This window comes from Panicum virgatum, chromosome 3N (assembly GCF_016808335.1).
Source record: "Panicum virgatum strain AP13 chromosome 3N, P.virgatum_v5, whole genome shotgun sequence".
NCBI lineage: Eukaryota > Viridiplantae > Streptophyta > Magnoliopsida > Poales > Poaceae > Panicum > Panicum virgatum.
The window spans coordinates 27,783,070-27,801,833 of record NC_053147.1 but is presented as its reverse complement, the minus strand read 5'-3'; the positions used below and the strand labels follow the sequence as shown (position 1 = coordinate 27,801,833).

Below are 18,764 nucleotides of genomic sequence, written 5' to 3'. Positions count from 1 at the left end.
ATCCGGAAAACAAATAAGGTCATGGTGCATTATTGCCAAATACCAAGGTACAATCCTAAAATAGGACCATTGAATTGAATATGCATGTCCAATGAGATTTATGTACGGGGAATCTATAATTTGGTAACGCTTGTACAGAAATGAAAATGACTGCCAGTACTCTGGTCCACGCTCGCTCGGTCAGGTCTGGAACCACTCTTCATATTCTATTTGAAAAGATGCTTCCCAACGTTTCGTTATTATTTGATAACTAATGTTCAATCATAGATTAATTAGTCTTAAAAGACTCACCTCATTCTAATCAGTTAAACTGTGTAATTAGTTATTTTTTCATCTGCATTTAATTCTCCATGTATGTGTCCGAAAATTTGATGTGACGGATACTGTGCAAACTTTTTTGGAAACTAAAGGCTGCCTTAGTTTTCAAAAAAAATTCTACAGTATCCATCACATCAAATCCTCGGACACATGCATGAAGCATTAAAAGCAGTTGAAAATAATAACTAATTATACAGTTTGACTGATTAGGACAAGACAATCTTTTAAGTCTAATTAATCTATGATTGCATATTAATTATCAAATAACAACGAAATATGCTACGGTATCTAAACCCAAACTTTTTCACCAGCTAAACAAATTTCATTTTGATCGAGTTGCGCCAAAGCTCAGTGTCATGTGGCAGGGAGCAAGATGACACGCTCAGCTATTGCCCAATCTTTGCCAGGAAATAGCTCATTCCTTGACCCCCGACGACTGACCCGAGCTGAGACCCGAGAGCCCGAGACTAGCTAAGCTACCAACCAAAGTTTTAGTCCTCGTCGGTCGGTCAGGAGCCCCGGTTCATACTCCCAAGGCAATTGCGTCCCCATGTGAACCGAAGTTGCCGCAAGACGACGGGCGGAGCTCCGTGTCACCACCAGCAGATTCGGTCGGTCGGGTTCCCTCCCTTGACACAGGTTTTCCTATTCCTAGCCTTGTACCTGCCCCCGTCGTCTCGCGGCTCGGCCGCTCCGCCGTCGCGATCGGGAGATCATCTGCTCGGAATCGACCCGCCAAGCGCTGTGAAGCTTCCGTTCCATCAGGTCGCTCCCGGGCCACACAAGTCGCACGCAACCGCCAGTCTCTCCGGTCTCCCGCGAGCTCGCGCGCTGCCTATAAAGCCCGGCGGCTCCCGGCGTCGCTCTGTGCAAACCAATCATCTCCACCGCGACAGCGTCGTCTCGTTCTCGCACAACGCCCCGGCGCACTCGGCCTGCCCCGTCAGTGCACGCCGCACCACCTGCAGCAGCAGCGATGGCCCCTGCCAATGTCGACCAGCAGCAGAAGCAGGAGGTGCGGGCGCCGGCGGGCGGCCGCAAGGTGGTGGACGAGGTGTCCGGCTGGCTGCGCGTGCTGGACGACGGCAGCGTCGACCGCACGTGGACCGGCCCGCCCGAGGCGCTCCCGCTGATGCAGCCCGTGGCGCCGTACGCCGAGCCCCGCGACGGGCACACGCTGCACGACCTCCCCGGGGAGCCCAACCTGCGCGTGTACCTCCCCGAGGTGGCGGGGCCGGGCGGCGCGCGCCTGCCCGTCATCCTGAACCTCCACGGCGGCGGCTTCTGCATCTCCCACCCGTCCTGGCTCATGTACCACCAGGGGTGGAGCCAGGAATCCATTTTTTTCATTGTTGGAGGGGGCTAACCATATAAATTTCTATAAAATTTTAATCAAAATTTAAATTTGTAGTGTAAATTTGGTGCTCATGGGGGCCAGGCCCCTGCCCGCCCCCCTCTCTCCGCCCCTGTGTACCACCACTTCTACGCGCGCCTCGCGTGCGCCGTCCCCGCCGTGGTGGTCGCCGTCGAGCTCCCGCTCGCGCCCGAGCGCCGCCTGCCCGCGCACATCGACACGGGCGTCGCCGCGCTCCGCCGGCTCCGCGCGATCGCGCTGTCCGAGGACGGCGGCGGCCCGGCGCCGGCTGCCGCGCTCCTCCGCGGGGCCGCCGACGTGTCCCGGGTGTTCCTCATCGGGGACAGCTCAGGCGGCAACCTCGTCCACCTCGTGGCCGCCCAGGTGGGGCAGGACGACGCTAGCCAGTGGGCGCCCCTCCGCGTGGCCGGCGGCATCCCGATCCACCCGGGGTTCGTGCGGGCCGCGCGGAGCCGGTCGGAGCTGGAGAAGAAGCCGGACTCGGTGTTCTTCACGCTGGACATGCTGGACAAGTTCCTGGCATACGCGCTGCCGGAGGGCGCGACCAAGGACCACCCGTTCTCGTGCCCCATGGGCCCGCTGGCGCCGCCGCTGGCGTCCGTGCCGCTGCCGCCGATGCTGGTGTCCGTGGCCGAGGACGACCTCATCCGCGACACCAACCTCGAGTACTGCGACGCGCTGCGCGCCGCCGGCAAGGAGGTGGAGGTGCTGGTCAACCGCGGCATGAGCCACTCCTTCCACCTCAACAAGTACGCCGTCGACATGGACCCCACCACCGGGGAGCGGGCGCGGGAGCTCATCGACGCCATCAGGAGCTTCATCTCCCGCCACTGAAAAGCGCAAGGACAGGGCTAGCTACACCACGCACGTGCCTGCAGTGCCCATCTACTTGTCAAGTTCGTTTCATTCCGCATCTCAGGTCGACCTATGCACACGTGTCCATGTTACGCCCAGACGTACGAAGCGTTGCTATGATTTGGCTTGAATTTGTCCGTACTATAAATATTCTATCTGTCAATGAGTCTACTTCAATAGTGATATATAGCCATTTCAAATTATAAGTTATTTTGGTATTTATAGATGAATAATTTTTATTATGCACCTGATATACATTGACACACCTCGAGTCCTCAACAGTGGCATACACTGTGCCTCCCGCTGTTAGTAGCGATGCACTACCTGTAGAAATTGTTTGATTTTGGACGGCGGATAGGTTGGGTGCAAGAGGCTGGCAATATAACCCAACATGTTCGCTTTGCTGCAAGTGTTCACAGATAGGAAATCACATTTTCACCAAATGCAGATCAACCAGGCGTATTTGTGCCGTTTTATCGTTTTGGCTTGAGGAGCCTTCACTGTGCTTGTTTGCTTGTCAAATTAGAAAGAACAACTCAGTCCACGAGTGGTTGTTAGAAATAGCGGGAACAAGAGGAGTTCCGCGTAAGAGGTTAAAATCTCTTGTCATTCTAGTAAATTGGGAGGTTTGGATAGCGCGCAATGCCTGCATTTTCAACCATACAAAAGCGCCTTCGTTTGTGGTGACCACAAAGATTAAGGGGAGGTTTCGGGCTTCGGCTTGGATTTTGGTGGGGTGAAGCACCTAGCGTGCCTAATTAGTAGAGCTTGAGTTTTTTTAGAGAGATGGAGGGTTGGCTCTCTCTTTCTCTCTAAACTTTTTTTTTTCAATTTTGTGGCCACTAGGCTTTACTCTCTCCTTACTAATATAACATGCAACTCTTCTACCAATTCAGTTTAAAAAAGAAAGATATTCCTCGCAAAAAAAGGAAGACATGTCTGCATGATGTTCGTCCAAAATAAATGTTGGTTTGTGAGGCACATGAGATTATTTGTTCTGACTTGTGAGAACATCCCGATTCTTGTCAAAAAACCATCAGCAACGGACAACCCTGTTTTTTTCGAATGGCGGCTCCAACGGAAGACCACGGCACGGTTAGCTTATTGTGTCGTGTCAACCTCGCGGCCAGACAAGGCACTAACGTGCTGACTGCTGAGTCGTGCCGGGCATCATAGACACGACGCCCCGGCGTGCCCGTGCCGGCGTGATGCTAATGCGCGGCGGCAGCGACGGCGCCGGGGCGTCACTGTGATGGCGTCAGCGTGTCATACAGGAAGGCCGCGGCCCGTGGTGGCAGCGCGCGTGCGGGAGGCTGGCGGTGGCAACGGTGACGTCGCAGGATGCGGCGAGCCCGGGAACAGAGAGGCCAAAGGGGAGAAGGGGTCGCCGGACTAGCGCGGCCGCACTGGCGGCACGGTGGTGGCAGCGTGGTGAATCATGAGAGACGACCGAGAGTTGGCGGTGGCAAGGAAAAGAGGCTTATTAGACGAGGGAACATGTTTAACGGGTCGGGAGTTAAACAGGCCGTGCTCATGCCAGAGCCTGAGATGCCGCTCCAAGCGACATGACGTATCAGGCTGTGCCGGCCCAAGTAGATCCTGGACCGAATGCTATCGTGCTTGGACTGTGCTTTACTACTTTAGTGGGCGTGTCTCGAGCTGATCGTTAGGCACGGACTATTTAGCCATCTATACTGGACGGCCAGTCTCAAGGGCCGGGCTCTAGGCCCATGCAGCAGGGTGACTGCCTAGGGTCCAAGGAACGAGGGATCCGATAGCCCACAGATGAAGCATGCCTGTCACTGTCAGCTTGTCAGAATACCAATCTTCGCATGTTTTGCTTTTGGAGCCGGCCGTAACATCGGAAACATGGAGCCGACGTAGTGCGTCTTCTGCCTTCGGAGACCATTGCGTGTAATGTAGTAGGCGTAGGCGTCGATTAAACCCGAGCAGCTGAAAGTAAATTGGTAAATCAGCAGTATTGCGTGCTGCATGCGTCCAGGTGCTCTACCTCCTCGCGTTCGACCTATTTTGCTTTCGGTACTTGAGCAGATAGATGCCCACCGTATCCCTCGCCATCTTCATCTTGAATTAAGTAAGTTATTTTATTAATTATTTATTTAGCATATTATATCTTTAATTTTAAATTAATTTTATTTTACCGTGATATGTTTCTCTACAAAAATATATGTTATCAATACAATTATCTATTTTCTATTTACCATATTATATGTTCCGCTCGCCTGCACCCGTGGCTCTTATCTTGGGAGCTCATGTCAGAGAAAATTGGGATTCTGTCCTTACGAGGAGTGGACTTTGCCAGAATGCCACTCCGCAATTGGGTTTCGCATGTTTGCCCTTCTACATCATGCCAACACGTTGAGAATGCCACTAAGATTTTTTCTTCCACCTCTGCCCCTCCCTTGTCTCTCTTGACTCCTGAAGGACCCAACGGAGTCTGTCTTCTCCGTTCGCCGGAACAGATCGCGCTAGGAGCTCGGGAGCCCCAAGCCCTGGTCACCGCCGCCGCCAGTCGTGCTCGACGTCGCCGGCCCGCGCCCGCCCCAGCCCCTGCTCCACGCCGCTGGCTAGCGCCCGCCCCCAGCCGTGCTGCACGCCGCACGCCAGCGCCTGCCCCTGCCCCTGCCCTGCTCCATGTCCGCACCAGGCTCGCCCCAGGCTCGCAACAGTTCTACCGCCGTTGCCATGGTGGCCAGGACGAAGACGAGCAGCGCCAGCGCCGTGCTCGCTACCACCCGCCACGCCACCTGGAACGCGATGCAGCAACAGGGGGCCTCCGGGTCTAGCTTCACGTACCGCCACACTCCACTCCGCTGGGCCTCGTCGTCTGCGTCGTCACCGTCGTCGCTGCCCGATGAGCGCCCCGACAACACCCTCGGCACCTGCCGGCGGCGGCCGGGCTTCTTGTTGCCGGCGGGGAAGGAGCTGTTGGAGTCGCGGGAGGAGGAGTATCGGGACAGGGTGAGGCGGGAGGCCTCCTCGTGGTCGTGGCCGTGGCCGTCGCGGGAGTGGCGGGCGTCGTCGGCATCGTGGTGCAGGTTGGGGAACGGGGAGAGGATGAGCGCCAGGGACTCGGACGCCGGGTGGCTGAGCGTGTGCGACGCCCCTAGACCTGCTCCACACCGCCTCCCAGCGCCCGCCCCCAGCAGGCCGCCTCCTCGACCGTGCCCTCGCTGGGCCTGCGCGTCGGCCGGCCGGAGTGGGCGCGCAGTGCAGTGCGGGGTGGGGAGTGTGGGGATGGAGCGCGGGGATGGGGGTGGGGAGCATGACGGGGGCGAGCCGGGCGGGGGCCGAGCGCCGAGCAGGCTGGGGCGGCGTTGAGCAGTGCCACTCGCGCGATCCACGGAATGAGATCCTCGGCAGTCGAGCAAACTGACTGCACCCGGCAGTCACCCCATCGCACCGTTGGTTGGGATCCGACGATAGCAAGCTCCCACGCACATGAGCTCTCCTCACGACTGGGCTGGGCCGTGGCCCAACAAGAGCGCAGACAGCTGCTCGCATTAGGCTGCATCATCGCCGCTCCCCTGCCGAGCGTCTCGCCATTGCCGTCTCGAGCGGCGGGCGGCGGCGTCCTGGGACAGCAGCGCTCTTCCCCTTACTGCAGATCGACACAACGTCTCCACCTTAGTCCTCCGCGAAGCCGCGGCTCTTCCTCGGCTCCTCCTCACTCACCCCCGCACGACTGCAGCATGCGCGGTGAGGATGTGCCCCTCAACCACGGACGAGAGAAGCCCCAAGCGCATGAGCACTAGTTAACCGGCCGCCGCACCATTACGCCGGCAGCCCAGTTAACCGGCAACCAGGATCTCGCGAGCCCCGCGCAACCTCCGCCGCCGCCGAGGAAGGCGGGCAGTGGTCGCTAGGAGGTGGAGGGCAACGAGGAGGAGCGCGCGGGGTGGCTCGAGCGGAGGAGCGGCACGCGTCGGGGCGAGCTCAGCTCGCGGCCGCTAGTTCGAGCGGAGGAGCGGTGCGCGCGACGTCCGGCTCGAGGTGGCGAGGCGAGCTTCGGCAGAGGAGTGAGCCAGTGAGGTCGCGGCAGGGAGCAAAGCACGGCCAACTCGAGCTGAGGGGCGGCGCGGCGAGTGGAGCTCGGCCCGCGGCGGCCGGCTCGGGCAGAGGAGGGATGAGCGGCGGGTGTTGCATGGCCCGCGGCGGCCGGCAAGTGCGGAGGAAGGGCGCGGCGGGGCTAGCTCGGCCTGCGGCGGTCGGTTTGGGCGGAACAGCAGCACGGCGGTGGACGAGCAGAGCGCACGGCGGCGTTGCTTGGCGTGAGGAAGGAGACGAGGTGTACAAGGATGAGGTGTTTGTGGTCTTGTTGGGCCACGGCCCAGCATGAGGAGAGGTCAAATGCGTGCGAGCTGGCTATCAGTCGGATCCCTGGCAACGGTGCCGATGGGGGTGACTGCCGGAAGCAGTCAGTTTGGCCGACTGCAGAGGATCTCGTTCCCGATCCATTCGGTCTAACGGAGAAGACGACTCTGTTCGGTCGTTCAGCTCTCGAAAGAGATAAGGGAGGGGCAGAAGTGGAAGAAAAAATTCGAATGGCATCCTCAACGTGTTGGCACGGTGTAGAAGGTCAAGCGGGCGAAACCCAATTGCGAGATGCATTCTGGCGAAGTCGACCCCTCTTACCTTACTCGTAAGCAAGCTATAAAATCACGGGCTAAGACATTTAGCGGAAGCTCTTCCAAAAAAACTAAGAGAGCTATAGCGAAAACTATAGCGAAGCTATCTATTTAGCGGTTTTCAAAAAAATATGCATAATGTGGCCAATAATATCAGTAATGCAACCAATTTCAACAAATTTTTCATAGCCATACGTCCATAATACATATAAAATTAGAAGTATTATTGGTCTAACATTCTAAGATAGACTCAACACGTCTCTTGACTGTCTAACTGTGCCCGTGATGCTTTGTCTATGGTCCACCCTAGTTATACTGATTCTTTATTTCTTTTGGCTACATCTTTAGCGGAAGTAGCGGACATTTATTATCACTAAATCCTATAAAAAACCAATATAGCGGACATAGCGGACAAATATTGTATAGCGTAGCGGGAGACCTCTTAAAAAACTAATATTAGCGGGCTATTTTGTACCTTGCTCGTAAGGTAGAATACCAATTTTCTCCGACACGCATGGGACCGGGGCGAATACTCGGCCAATTTACACCTGCTCGGCGCGCGGGCCGCACTTCCGAAAACCTTTCCCACGGTGCTAGGAACCTTGTGGCCTGCTCTGGAGGAGCACGGACCCCGAGCCCAGCCCACCCGTGCCCTGCAGTCGCCCAAGAAGCGAAGCGAACAATTGAGCCCAGCCTTGTGCTGCATCATCGGTCAATGCTGTCGTACTGCGATGATTAGCATCTGCTTTTAATCTTCTGTCCCTTCCGTCGTCCTGACAGTGTCACTAATGTCGGCACGCGTGGAGCTCCAAGCGCTGCCCTTCCTTCTAATCACTGTACGCGTGTGTTCCTGCTGCTTAGATTGGACACGGGCAACTAAAAGCTACCATTTCTCTGTTTCAAAAAAAAAAAAGCTACCATTCTTTCCTTTTCGCAGGGTCACGTTGAGTCCAAGTCGACAGAACGGCAGATCTTTCCACAGCAAGTCAGCAACGCTAGCTTATTTATTCCAACGGTTTGTTGTGTTGGCATCAGGCCGCTCAAGAAGCTATCTTCCAGTTCTGTACGAAATCGACAAAAGGATCGACCACCCCTGTTGGTGCCTCAGCTCAAACTGTCGTTTCACTGAAGGGTTCGCAGCCTTGACGCGACCTGCAGAGCCATCGGTTCATCAACGTGTGCTCGTCCTTCCCGGTGCGTGCGTGGTTTGATCGTTCCGTGTCAGCTCACTGGTGTGCGTTGTTAGTTCAGAACAGTGATCGCGCCTGCCCCTTCCTATCCTTCTCCGCGTCGGGTCTGTTTAAGTGTTTAGGAAGATCTAGCTAGTATCCCCAGGCCCCAGCTCTATGGACCCCAAAAGTTGCCGGTCCATCGCATCTTGCGCATGGAAGTGTTCAGTAGGCACGGGCACCACAGCCGTGCGTAGGGATGGTACCACAGCCCAGCCGTGCGCTGTTGGGCTGTACTGCGTCTGGATCACAAAGCCTCAGCTGGTGGAGTGGAACAGCACCGGCCGGATCGGAGGTCCTGCACTACCAGCCTGCCAGCCTTCCCGGCGAGTCCCGTGACACGGCGCCCCACTCCGCGCGGATGCAGACGGCAGCTAGCGGCCGCCGGTCCCCATCCGGCGACGTACATTTTGCTCCGTTTTCCCGGCGCCGTTGATGGCGCCGTCGCGTTACGGTCCGGCGCCGCCGGCCGGTTTTACCCTCTTCCTCTGGCATTCACTGCCCCGGCAGGCGGCGGGGGAGGTGTTCCCGTCCCGGGCCTCCCGGGTGGTGGGACCCAATGCCATGGCTGTAAAATACCACATCTCTACGACTCTACTCCGTACTTAATATATAGTAGTAGGATAGCAGAGGCTGGTTTGTTCAACATGTGGTTCCACACTTCCTAGTTCCTACTCCACAGTCCACAAACCCGAGACCCGACACCTCACGTAGTGAGTGAGCATGGCAAGCAGCGAGCTCCCTGCAGGCACGGCCATGGCGTCCACGGCGGTGGTGGGTGGGAACGGAGGAGATGGTGGAGAGCAGAAGAAGAAGAGGAAGGGAGGCTTTAAGACCATGCCATTCATACTCGGTGAGTAGGCCAGCAGCATGTAACATCGTCTGCCGCCGGAGGATTTTGAGCAACGATAGATTCTGCAGCTACGTTCTTGGCGCCTCGCTCGCCGCCGACGGTCTAATGGCTCCTCCCCGTCGTTGCAGGGAACGACGTCTGCGACCGGTTCGCCACGGCCGGCTTCGGCGCCAACCTGATCACGTATCTCACGCAGCAGCTGCACCTGCCGCTGGTGGACGCCTCCAACCTGCTCAACAACTTCGGCGGCACCTCCAGCCTCACGCCCATCCTCGGCGCGATCGCCGCCGACTCCTTCGCCGGCCGCTTCTGGACCATCATCGCCGGCTCCGTCTTCTACCAGCTCGGCATGCTCGGCCTCGTCGTGTCCGCGATCCTCCCTTCGCTGCGCCCGCCGCCGTGCCCCGCCGCCCCCGGCGGGCCCGCGTGCCGGCGCGCCGCCGGGTGGCAGCTCGGCGTGCTCTACCTCTCCCTGCTGTGCACGTCCGTCGGCTCCGGCGGGCTCCGGCCCTGCGTCGTGGCGTTCGGCACCGACCAGTTCGACCAGCCGCCGGAGCAGCAGCAGCAGCACCCGCACAAGAAGGGCAGCGGCGCCGCCGAGGCGGTGGCGGAGCGGAAGCGGCGCTACTTCAACCTCTACTTCTTCACCATGGGGGTCGCCGCGCTGCTGGCGGTCACGGTGGTGGTGTACATCCAGGACAACGTCGGGTGGGGGTGGGGGTTCGCCGGTTCGGGATCCCGGCCGTCGCCATGTTCGTCTCCATCGTGGTGTTCCTGGTCGGTTACCCGCTGTACGTCCGGCTCAAGCCCGGGGGCAGCCCGTTCACGCGGCTCGCGCAGGTCGCCGCCGCCGCGTTCAGGAAGCGGAACGTCGCCGCGCCGGAGGACGCCGGCAAGCTGTACCAGGACAGGGAGCTCGACGCGCTCATCTCCACCAACGGCAGGCTGCTGCACACCGACCAGCTCGCGTCAGTCCGTTTCTTACTTTCTTTGATGGATTTGTCGTGGTGCTCCGTATGTTTGGCTTCTCCGTATGTTTCGCGTATTCTCTGCATCCCCTCGGCATAGCATCCACGTGATGGGTTCTCTGCATTGACAGTTGACACCTGCTTGCCTGCATGGTACTAGACGTGTCGGGAACTCTTTTGGTGGTTACATTGTCACTGTACAAAAAGGAAAATACAACAGCAAATTTAAAGATTTTTTTTCCTTTTTTTGCATTTTCTGTGTACTCTAACTTCGCCATGCTCACCGCTCAGCACTAGTTTTTTTAAGCTGTCAAGCACTCATCAGTAACTGTTCCTATGTGTGAAATCAGGGTCTTGGACAGGGCAGCGATAGTGACGCCGGGCGACATCTCGGCCTCCGGGCAGCCGGACCTCTGGCGCCTGTCGACGGTGCACCGTGTGGAGGAGCTCAAGTCCATCGTCCGCATGCTGCCCATCTGGTCGGCCGGCATCCTGCTCGCCACCGCCGGCTCGCACAACGGCTCCTTCACCATCATGCAGGCGCGCAGCATGGACCGCCACGTCACCCGGCGCTTCGAGATCCCGGCGGCGACCATGTCCATCTTCGGGACCGCGGCCATGCTCATCAGCCTGGCGCTCTACGACCGCGCGTTCGTGCCCCTGGCGCGGCGCGTCACGGGCCTGCCGTCCGGGATCACCTACTTCCAGCGCATGGGCATCGGGCTGGCCATCTCCATCCTCGCCGTCGGCGCGGCCGCGCTCGTCGAGGCCAAGCGCCGCCGCGCCGCGGCCGCCCACGGGCTCCTGGACGACCCGGACGCCACCGTCCCGGTCAGCGTCTTCTGGCTGGTGCCGCAGTTCGCCATCCACGGTGTGGCCGGCGCCTTCTCGTCGGTGGGGCACATGGAGTTCCTGTACGACCAAGCGCCCGAGAGCATGCGCAGCACCGCCGCGGCGCTCTTCTGGCTCGCCAGCTCCATCGGCCACTACCTGGGCACGGCGCTCGTCACGGCGGTGCAGCGCGCCACGCGGGGCCGCGGGGACTGGCTCCAGGACAACATCAACCGGGGCAGGATCGACAGCTACTACTGGCTCGTCACCTGCCTCATGGTGCTCAACCTCGGCTACTACATCGTCTGCTTCCATTTCTACACCATGAAGCCACTGGAGATGGCAGACGATTGTGACAAGGAGTATGAGCTCTCCTCTATCAATAAAGATAGCGCCGGTGCCGGAGGTTTGGTGTGACGTTGACTTGCAATCAATGCAACTAATTGGGGTATATATATATATATATATATATATATATATATATAAAATTCTGATTAGACAGCTGTTTGGCTAAAGGATTATACAAGTTGTAAAGAAAATGGTGTTGATGATCCATCATATCCAAGTGTCAAGTGTGGCTAAAGGATTACATCAGCATCAAAGCTTCTAGAGATTTGCAACGCGAGTAAGTGACGAAGACCTTTGGCCCAAAATAAGCCCACAGCAGAGATAGGCCTACTATCTCTCATCCAACTGAATGGCAACAAGCAGATGTAATGCCCATAGCAGGTGACAGTAAATGGCAGCAAGCCTTGGACCATAGTCATGACTCATGACTTCATGAGAGAATGTCCCTATTCACCTACAGGGTCCTGCAAAACGGTGAATATGCCCAGAGGCGGAGCAGGTAAACCCCAATAACTTTGACGGCTGGCTTCACTCTGAATATGCCACAGTGAATATGGCTCCCTCTATCCATTTTTGATAGTTATATTTCAAAAACTCAAATGTTTTAAAATAATAGCTATATTTGCTATTGTCATGGGTTGTGGCAATAAATAGCACTAGAAACGAGGAGTTCCCAGTTAAAACATTGGAGGACCAACAAAAAAAGTCTATGTTGCATTTATTAGATTGATAAGCACACTTAGTGCCCTTGGTCATTGTGTCATATGGAAATATATCAATCAAAACTGAATGGAGTATCACGGTATCATGCACCATGATGGGAGATTCGACACGCACTACTGGAAAACACACCCAATCGGTCCATCCAAATATACCGGTAGCAAGAAGATCTTCTTACTACTAGTATTTTTAGAGGGTGGATGGAAGTCTACAATAAGCTTTAGTACTGGATGAAAACATCACCCGGTACTAAAAGGTTGCTCTATAGGTTACTTTAAAAGAAAAGTATTTTCTCCTCAATCATAACTGGTGTGTAGGTGAGATGGTAAGGGAGGAACGCGGGAGGCAAGAGGCCAGCCACCACATGCGCGCGATTTTGCGTGAAAATCCGCGTGACTTGTGACTTGCGGAATTTAATATATGTTTTACACAAAATGCTTTGGTACTGGGTGGAACCTTCACCCTATATCAAAAACCCTTTATTAATACTGGGTGTTTTAACCATGACGAAGACCGAGACTTTTAGTCTTGACTTCGCAATACTAGTTGCAAAACTATTCCAGATGGCCCATTCTACTCGTTACTAATAGCCTTTTTTTCTAGTAGTGATGGTTAGAAAGCATGGAATGGTTGAATCTTGAGATCTGTCTGGGCAAACATTGAGCCAAGAAAAGAGGTTTGAAGGGTTATGCAGACAATGATGTTGTGTTTTCCAGGCACCTAGTATCAACTCCTTGGGGGGGTGGGGGTGGGGGGGGGGGGGTCTGCTGCTAGGCCTGCCAGTGGGGCGGGTCTATTTGGGTTTTTCGGGTCGGGTACTGAGATGGGTCTTATTGGTATGGGTGGGAACGGGTTTCAGTGGCTATCAGGCTGGGGCAGGTTGGGTCTTCACTAGGTGCGGGTTGGGGGTGGGTGACCGGCATACTTTTTGTAGAATCTTGGCATGAGATTTTACCAGTATCATCTAGAGGGAGAAATTAAGCCATTCCAATGGGTAAGACCTCAAAATGTACAAGTTAGATCCGGAAGGCTTGAACCCATATCCAAAGTAAAGGCATCCTGGGCCATGATAAGAGCACAAATGTCCACCCCATCCAAGAATGATCTATGGTCAGAGAGGATCGTGTCGGTGCAACGGAGGGCCGAAATCCCTCCAGAGCTAGGCCGTCCGGCCTAGTTTAGGTCGCCCGGCCCAAGGAACGTCGGTTTGACGAACGACCTTTTGCACCGACCTCCAGGGAGCATCAGGAGCGTCGAATCGAAGGTGGTGGAAGATGGCGTGACTCCTAGGCCGGCCGGCCTAGGGGAGGCCGGCCGGCCTGACTTTGTCATGCCACGTGTCCAGCCTTCGCGTGGAAGTTACGACGCCGACCTCCTTGCGTAAAGTGTAGGCGACTTCAGAATAACCGCCTTGGAAGCACTATAAAAGGGAGCCTCCACCCCTCATTCTACACACACCATTTGGAGAAGAGAAGAGCTCAAGCAAGATGTAGTCCCACTTAGTAGAATAGGGAGAGTGTGAGGTGAGAGTCTTGGCGAAAGCCAAAGTAAAGGAGCGGTGTCGAGTTCTCTCGGTCTTACTCCTCTTTTGTAAGCCACCTCAGAGGAATGAAGCATCTTCGGAGTGAAGTTCCTCGTCTCTCGTTGGTATCTCGCTAGTCTTCCTCTTTACTTCAGTTACTTGTTTACTTTCTGTCTTTGATCTGGGGGATCCTTAGTCTGCGTAAGTAGCAAGTTCTACTTATTTGAGAGTGCTTTCTGTCTTGCCGGTAGGCAAGAGTACGTAACTAGATAGTGTTAGGCGTCGTGCCTAGACTTGGTTAGTTACCTCGGGTTGTGTTCCACCCCATGGCACCGCAGTGGTAGGCGGCAGATGGTGACAGCCATGCCCGTCCTTTGTAGTCCACCACGTTCGGGTGCTTTCATAGCAATAGTTGCCGAAGGAACGCTGGGATCCCTTCTCACCCCAATCTGAGCCCCTCTCTTAGGCCGCCGAAGCAGATCAAGATAGTTTAGTTGCAAGTCTTCTGGGTAATGAGTTGGCTAACCGACGTTAGACCCTCTGCCCACTTACCTCTCTTCCCCTGGTGGGTCCGGTTGAACTAGTTCTAGGTCTGGTCGCGCTTTATCGTTCCCCGTGGATTCGATACCCTGGAATACTCCAAGGTGAAAGCTACATCGGTCTATATGCGCTTGCGGAGTAATTTGTTTAGGCTAAGGAGTGCCAACAAGCTTTCTGGCGCCGTTGCCGGGGAACGGTAGCAACACTAGTCTAGAATTCATTCAGCTGTACACCTTTCCGCCCCATCCACATGGAGTTCTACTCCTAGTTATCCGGCAGTTCCATCCTGCGAGTATTTGGAAAGGTCACCATCTTACCACCCCCCTTATCTGATGGTTACGAGACCAGTCCCAGTCTCGCAGCCCTGGTTCGCGCATAGTCCTTCTCTATGAGAAAGGACTAGTATCGGTATCCTCACCTGCTAGAATTCAACCATACCCGGTGCAGACCAAAACACCTTACGGTGAAGCTCTCCCCATTCACTCTGATGGGCGAGGCGAAAATTTGGTACGACCATACGGCAGGGAGAGTCGAAAAAGATTGGATCAAGTTGATGGATGAAAGTTTGCTTACCTGCTACCAAAGTGTTCACACTTGGAACAGCGTGGGAAGATCTTCGCTAATGGCAAAATCCGGGACACCTCATCGTATTCCGGAAGATGCTGAAGCAACATTTCGTTGGTTTTTGGAGCCACTCTTCCATCCAAACCAACTGACCACTCCATCAGCTGCATCCTCTCACCTCCACCACACATAGTGGAAAATTACAGAACCAATCAAGTCCACAGATCATGAGCCACTCATTGATGATATGCCAATGCCCATCATGACCTCAGCCATGTTTCTAACATGTCGAAGGAGCATAAGTGCATATGCTCAAGATCTGAGGCATTCATTCCAGATGTTACATCACAGATTGAAGGTCTTACTGTGATCACTAGCAAGGAATGGATAGAGGGAGCGGAATTCAATTCCTGAAAACTCCTCTGCACTATTGGGGACGCTGCACCACAAGAGAACTTCTACGATCCGAAGGAACTCGTGTCCTTCTCCCGTAAGCACTCGAAGTGTATCGATGACCAGATGATGGAGAGTAAGAAGATTAACCCTGTTATGTCCCTGAAGATGGGGCATAACAAGATCTTATGGGATTTCCACATCTTTGATATCCCTGAAAGTGATAAGTTCTCTTGATCGATCAGCCAATAGGGCCACTTGTCAACTCCAATGGATCCCGAGCTACTCTTCATAGCTTGAGGTTGACAAAGAGAAGATCCCAGTCAGTCTAGTCTATTCAGGCAATACAATTGCAAAAGACTAGACCGAAGAAAGACCCAATAGAGAAGGCAATGAGCATCTCTGAAGAAGATGCCATTCAAATCACCTATGAAACAGATCCGGGCGGCTACCTCAAGCTCAACGAAGAAGAAAAACCGCAACATCTTCTTCTTGAGCTGAAACCGCTGCCTCTAGGATGAAGAACGCCTTCCTCCAACAACAACAGTAGCATGCCAGTCTTCATCAGTGACAAGCTGACAGAGAGTGAGACTCGGCGAAATAAGAAGATGTTGCGGTCCTAGAGACAGTACCGGTCCATCATCGGGTATTCTCTCCAGGACTAGAAAGGGGATCAGCCCCGACTTGTGCATCCGTCGCATTTTTATGGAACCGGACCATAAGTCATCCTGAGAGCACCAGTGATGGCTGAAAAATGTGATGAGGAAGGTAGTGAACCAAGAGGTATTGTGACTACTGCACGTGGGAGTCATCAACCCCGTGTAAGACAGTGTTTTGGTCAGCCTAGTTCAAGTGGTCCCCAAAGAAGGGAGCAATCACCTCTGAGAGTAGAGAGCTCATACCTCAGAGGGAAGTCATCAAGGACATGTATCGATAGTCAACAAGACTATCCGAAATGACCACTATCCTCTCCCCTTCTTTGGCGAGGCACCTGAACGGCTGGCTAAGCACTCATTCTTCCAATACCTTGAAGGATATCCTGGTCCTCACCAAATTCGTATGACCAAGTATGACTACCTTCACCTATCCCTCGGCACATTCGCCTATCGGTGAATGTCGTTGGTCTTTACAACACACCAGCTTTACTTCAGAGGTGTAAGATGGCGACTTCCTCTGACCAAATTGAGAGCATCATGAAGGGATTCATGGATGATTTCTCAGTCTCTGGCAATTGCCAAGAAATACACCTTGACCTTACTTAGGGCAAGTGTCACTTTATGGTCAGAGAAAAGAGTGTCCTCGGACATTGAGTGCCATGAGGCACTCGTTTCTTCACCCATCATACATCCTCCCGATTGAAAATTTCCTTTCGAGGCCACGGGCGTTGCAAATGATTACGCCGTCGGAGTAGTGCCAGATCAATGCAAGGACAAGCAGCATTATGCCAAATCCTATGCAAGTAAGACATTGACCTGATCTCAGTTATGCAACAACGGAGAAGGAACTTCGGGAATTGGTATTTGCCTTAAGTTCAGCTCCTACTTGGTTGGTGCTAAGGTGATAGTATACACGAATCATGATACATTAAAGAACATGTTGACCAAGAAGGAAGTCATGCCATGACTCATCCGTTTGATTCTGCTCCTACAAGAATTCAAAATCAGAGATAAGGAAGGAGCAGAAAATTGTGTGGCTGCTCATCTCTCAAGGATTCAAGTAACCGATTGACTTCTTAAGATATGATACTCTTCTGGAGGTCACTGTATCCAGCCCAGGGTATGAGAATTAAGTGAATTTTATGGAGACTGGATATATATCTCTAGACGAAGATAAGAAGAAGCTACATTCACCTCAGCAAATACCACCCTTGGGAGAACCCCTATCCATTCAAGGTCTGTGCTATTGGTTTACTCCACTGCTGCATCCCGCCTTGTGAGACTCGCAAGATTCTTGAGCATGCCACTCCTTACCATAAGGATGATACTACAAGTATTCCGTATCCATGCTTAGGTTTGGCAGAATGTACAATTCTAGCCAACCAAGTTATGAGACGCTAAAGAATCTGTGCGGTGCCCAAGATGTCAGAAACACGGGAATTTCAATTCCCTGATGCTTAAGCACTAAAGAGCAACCTTCAGTTGGAAGTAATCGACATATGGGGAGTTTACTTCTTGAGTCTTTCCCTATGTCAGAGCAAGTACATCTTGGAGGCCATGGACTATTTGTCCAAATGGATGAAGCACTTCCTGTGTTGCGACCGACTAGAAGAATTCAAAGAAGATGGTTCAGGAAATCACATTTCCTTGCTTCGATTTTCCAAGAGTCATGTCTGGTAGTGAAGGCTCACACTTCACAAGACAAGACCAACAGGAAGTGCCTCAGCGAGTTGAGAGTAAAACCACCGTGCTGCTACTCCATACCACCCCTAGACTAATGGCCAGGCAGAAACATCTCACAAGAAGATCAGAAACATTCTGCGGAAGAGAGTGAATGCCATGGGAAAGGATGGAATAGCATGATACCCGAGGTACTCTGGGCATATCAAACACCTTCAAGACGCCGATAGGACAAACACCGCACCAGCTGATCTATGGCAAAACTTCCCATATACTAGTTGATCTTGAGTTTAGATCCCATGGGGCAATTAAGAGGTGGAAAAAACAAATGGATCTCCAATCAGCCGGGGTTAAAAGGCAAACACAATAGGCTAAATTGGATGAATGGAGGAAGAAGGCCTACCACAGCTCCAAGATCTACAAAGAGCGGATGAAAAGATGACAAGATAAGCGGATCGAGATCAAGCACTTCAAAGTGGGAAATAAGGTATTCTTCTCTATTTCCCGCCTTCATTTGTTCGGTCTGGTAAGCTTAAAAAGTAAGTGGGAAGGGCCTTGTCTAGTGAACCCTCTAGGACAATGACAGGAATATATTCCCCGAGCCCGAACTATCGAAACTCAAAGAAATAGACGTCTATGAGTTTTCCGAGCTAGAGCCCCCTTCTATGGTCATCGCCAGACCTTAAACGTGCCTTACACTAGTCTAGGACAATGGGCGCAAGTTTATTTCTCAAGTTTTATTTTAGTAGCGCCCAGTTATGTTTCAAAAAAAAAGTAACAATAAAATAAAATAAAATGCTTCATGCTTGTGCTTTAGTTGGTTGGTACACATTTGTGTACCAACCAACCCCCCCCCTATTCTAATATTTTCATCAAGTGCGCATGAACATCATGAACAACACTGAGACGAACTCCTTAGCGAAGTTGAGCAAACTTTGATGCAACTCAAAGCCAGCTAGCCTAGACCCGTGCCTAGCCAAAAACATCGATATGACAACTCGTCACGGAGGTTTGCGATCCTATCTTTCTTTTCCTTCCTGAACTTTTGTTCAAATTAGTTCTGAACTAAATTAAATTGAAATTTGAATGAAACTTTTGGAAGAGATGAATTCACAGATGACTTCCAAAGGTGTTTAAGTTTTATTTCTTATGCAAGTACTTGTTACCTTTGGAACTTACATGATTGGATCACTTGAACTTTTGTTTATTGACCCTCATGATATAATGAAAGGCGAGACATGTTCTTTCTAATTCGAAGTCTTA

The 18,764-nt window shown here is 53.4% G+C and overlaps 2 protein-coding genes and 1 pseudogene across 2 annotated transcripts; all 3 read left to right on the top strand.

Annotated features, from left to right (window-relative positions):
* Positions 1-1,171: 1,171 nt before the first annotated feature.
* Positions 1,172-2,754, top strand: LOC120665485 (probable carboxylesterase 17). Its single transcript, XM_039945063.1, has one exon. The coding sequence runs from the start codon at positions 1,295-1,297 to the stop codon at positions 1,682-1,684; it is 390 nt and encodes a 129-aa protein (XP_039800997.1). The 5' UTR covers positions 1,172-1,294; the 3' UTR covers positions 1,685-2,754.
* LOC120665486 (probable carboxylesterase 17) lies at positions 1,193-2,790 on the top strand. Its single transcript, XM_039945064.1, has one exon. It carries the CDS (start codon positions 2,195-2,197, stop codon positions 2,525-2,527), a length of 333 nt encoding a protein of 110 aa, XP_039800998.1. The 5' UTR covers positions 1,193-2,194; the 3' UTR covers positions 2,528-2,790.
* A 6,112-nt stretch (positions 2,791-8,902) lies between these two features.
* LOC120665484 lies at positions 8,903-12,041 on the top strand (annotated as a pseudogene).
* Positions 12,042-18,764: the final 6,723 nt, after the last annotated feature.

Coding starts and splice junctions, on each gene's coding strand:
- LOC120665485 (XM_039945063.1), top strand. CDS start 1,295: ATGGCCCCTGCCAATGTCGACCAGCAGCAGAAGCAGGAGGTGCGGGCG.
- LOC120665486 (XM_039945064.1), top strand. CDS start 2,195: ATGCTGGACAAGTTCCTGGCATACGCGCTGCCGGAGGGCGCGACCAAG.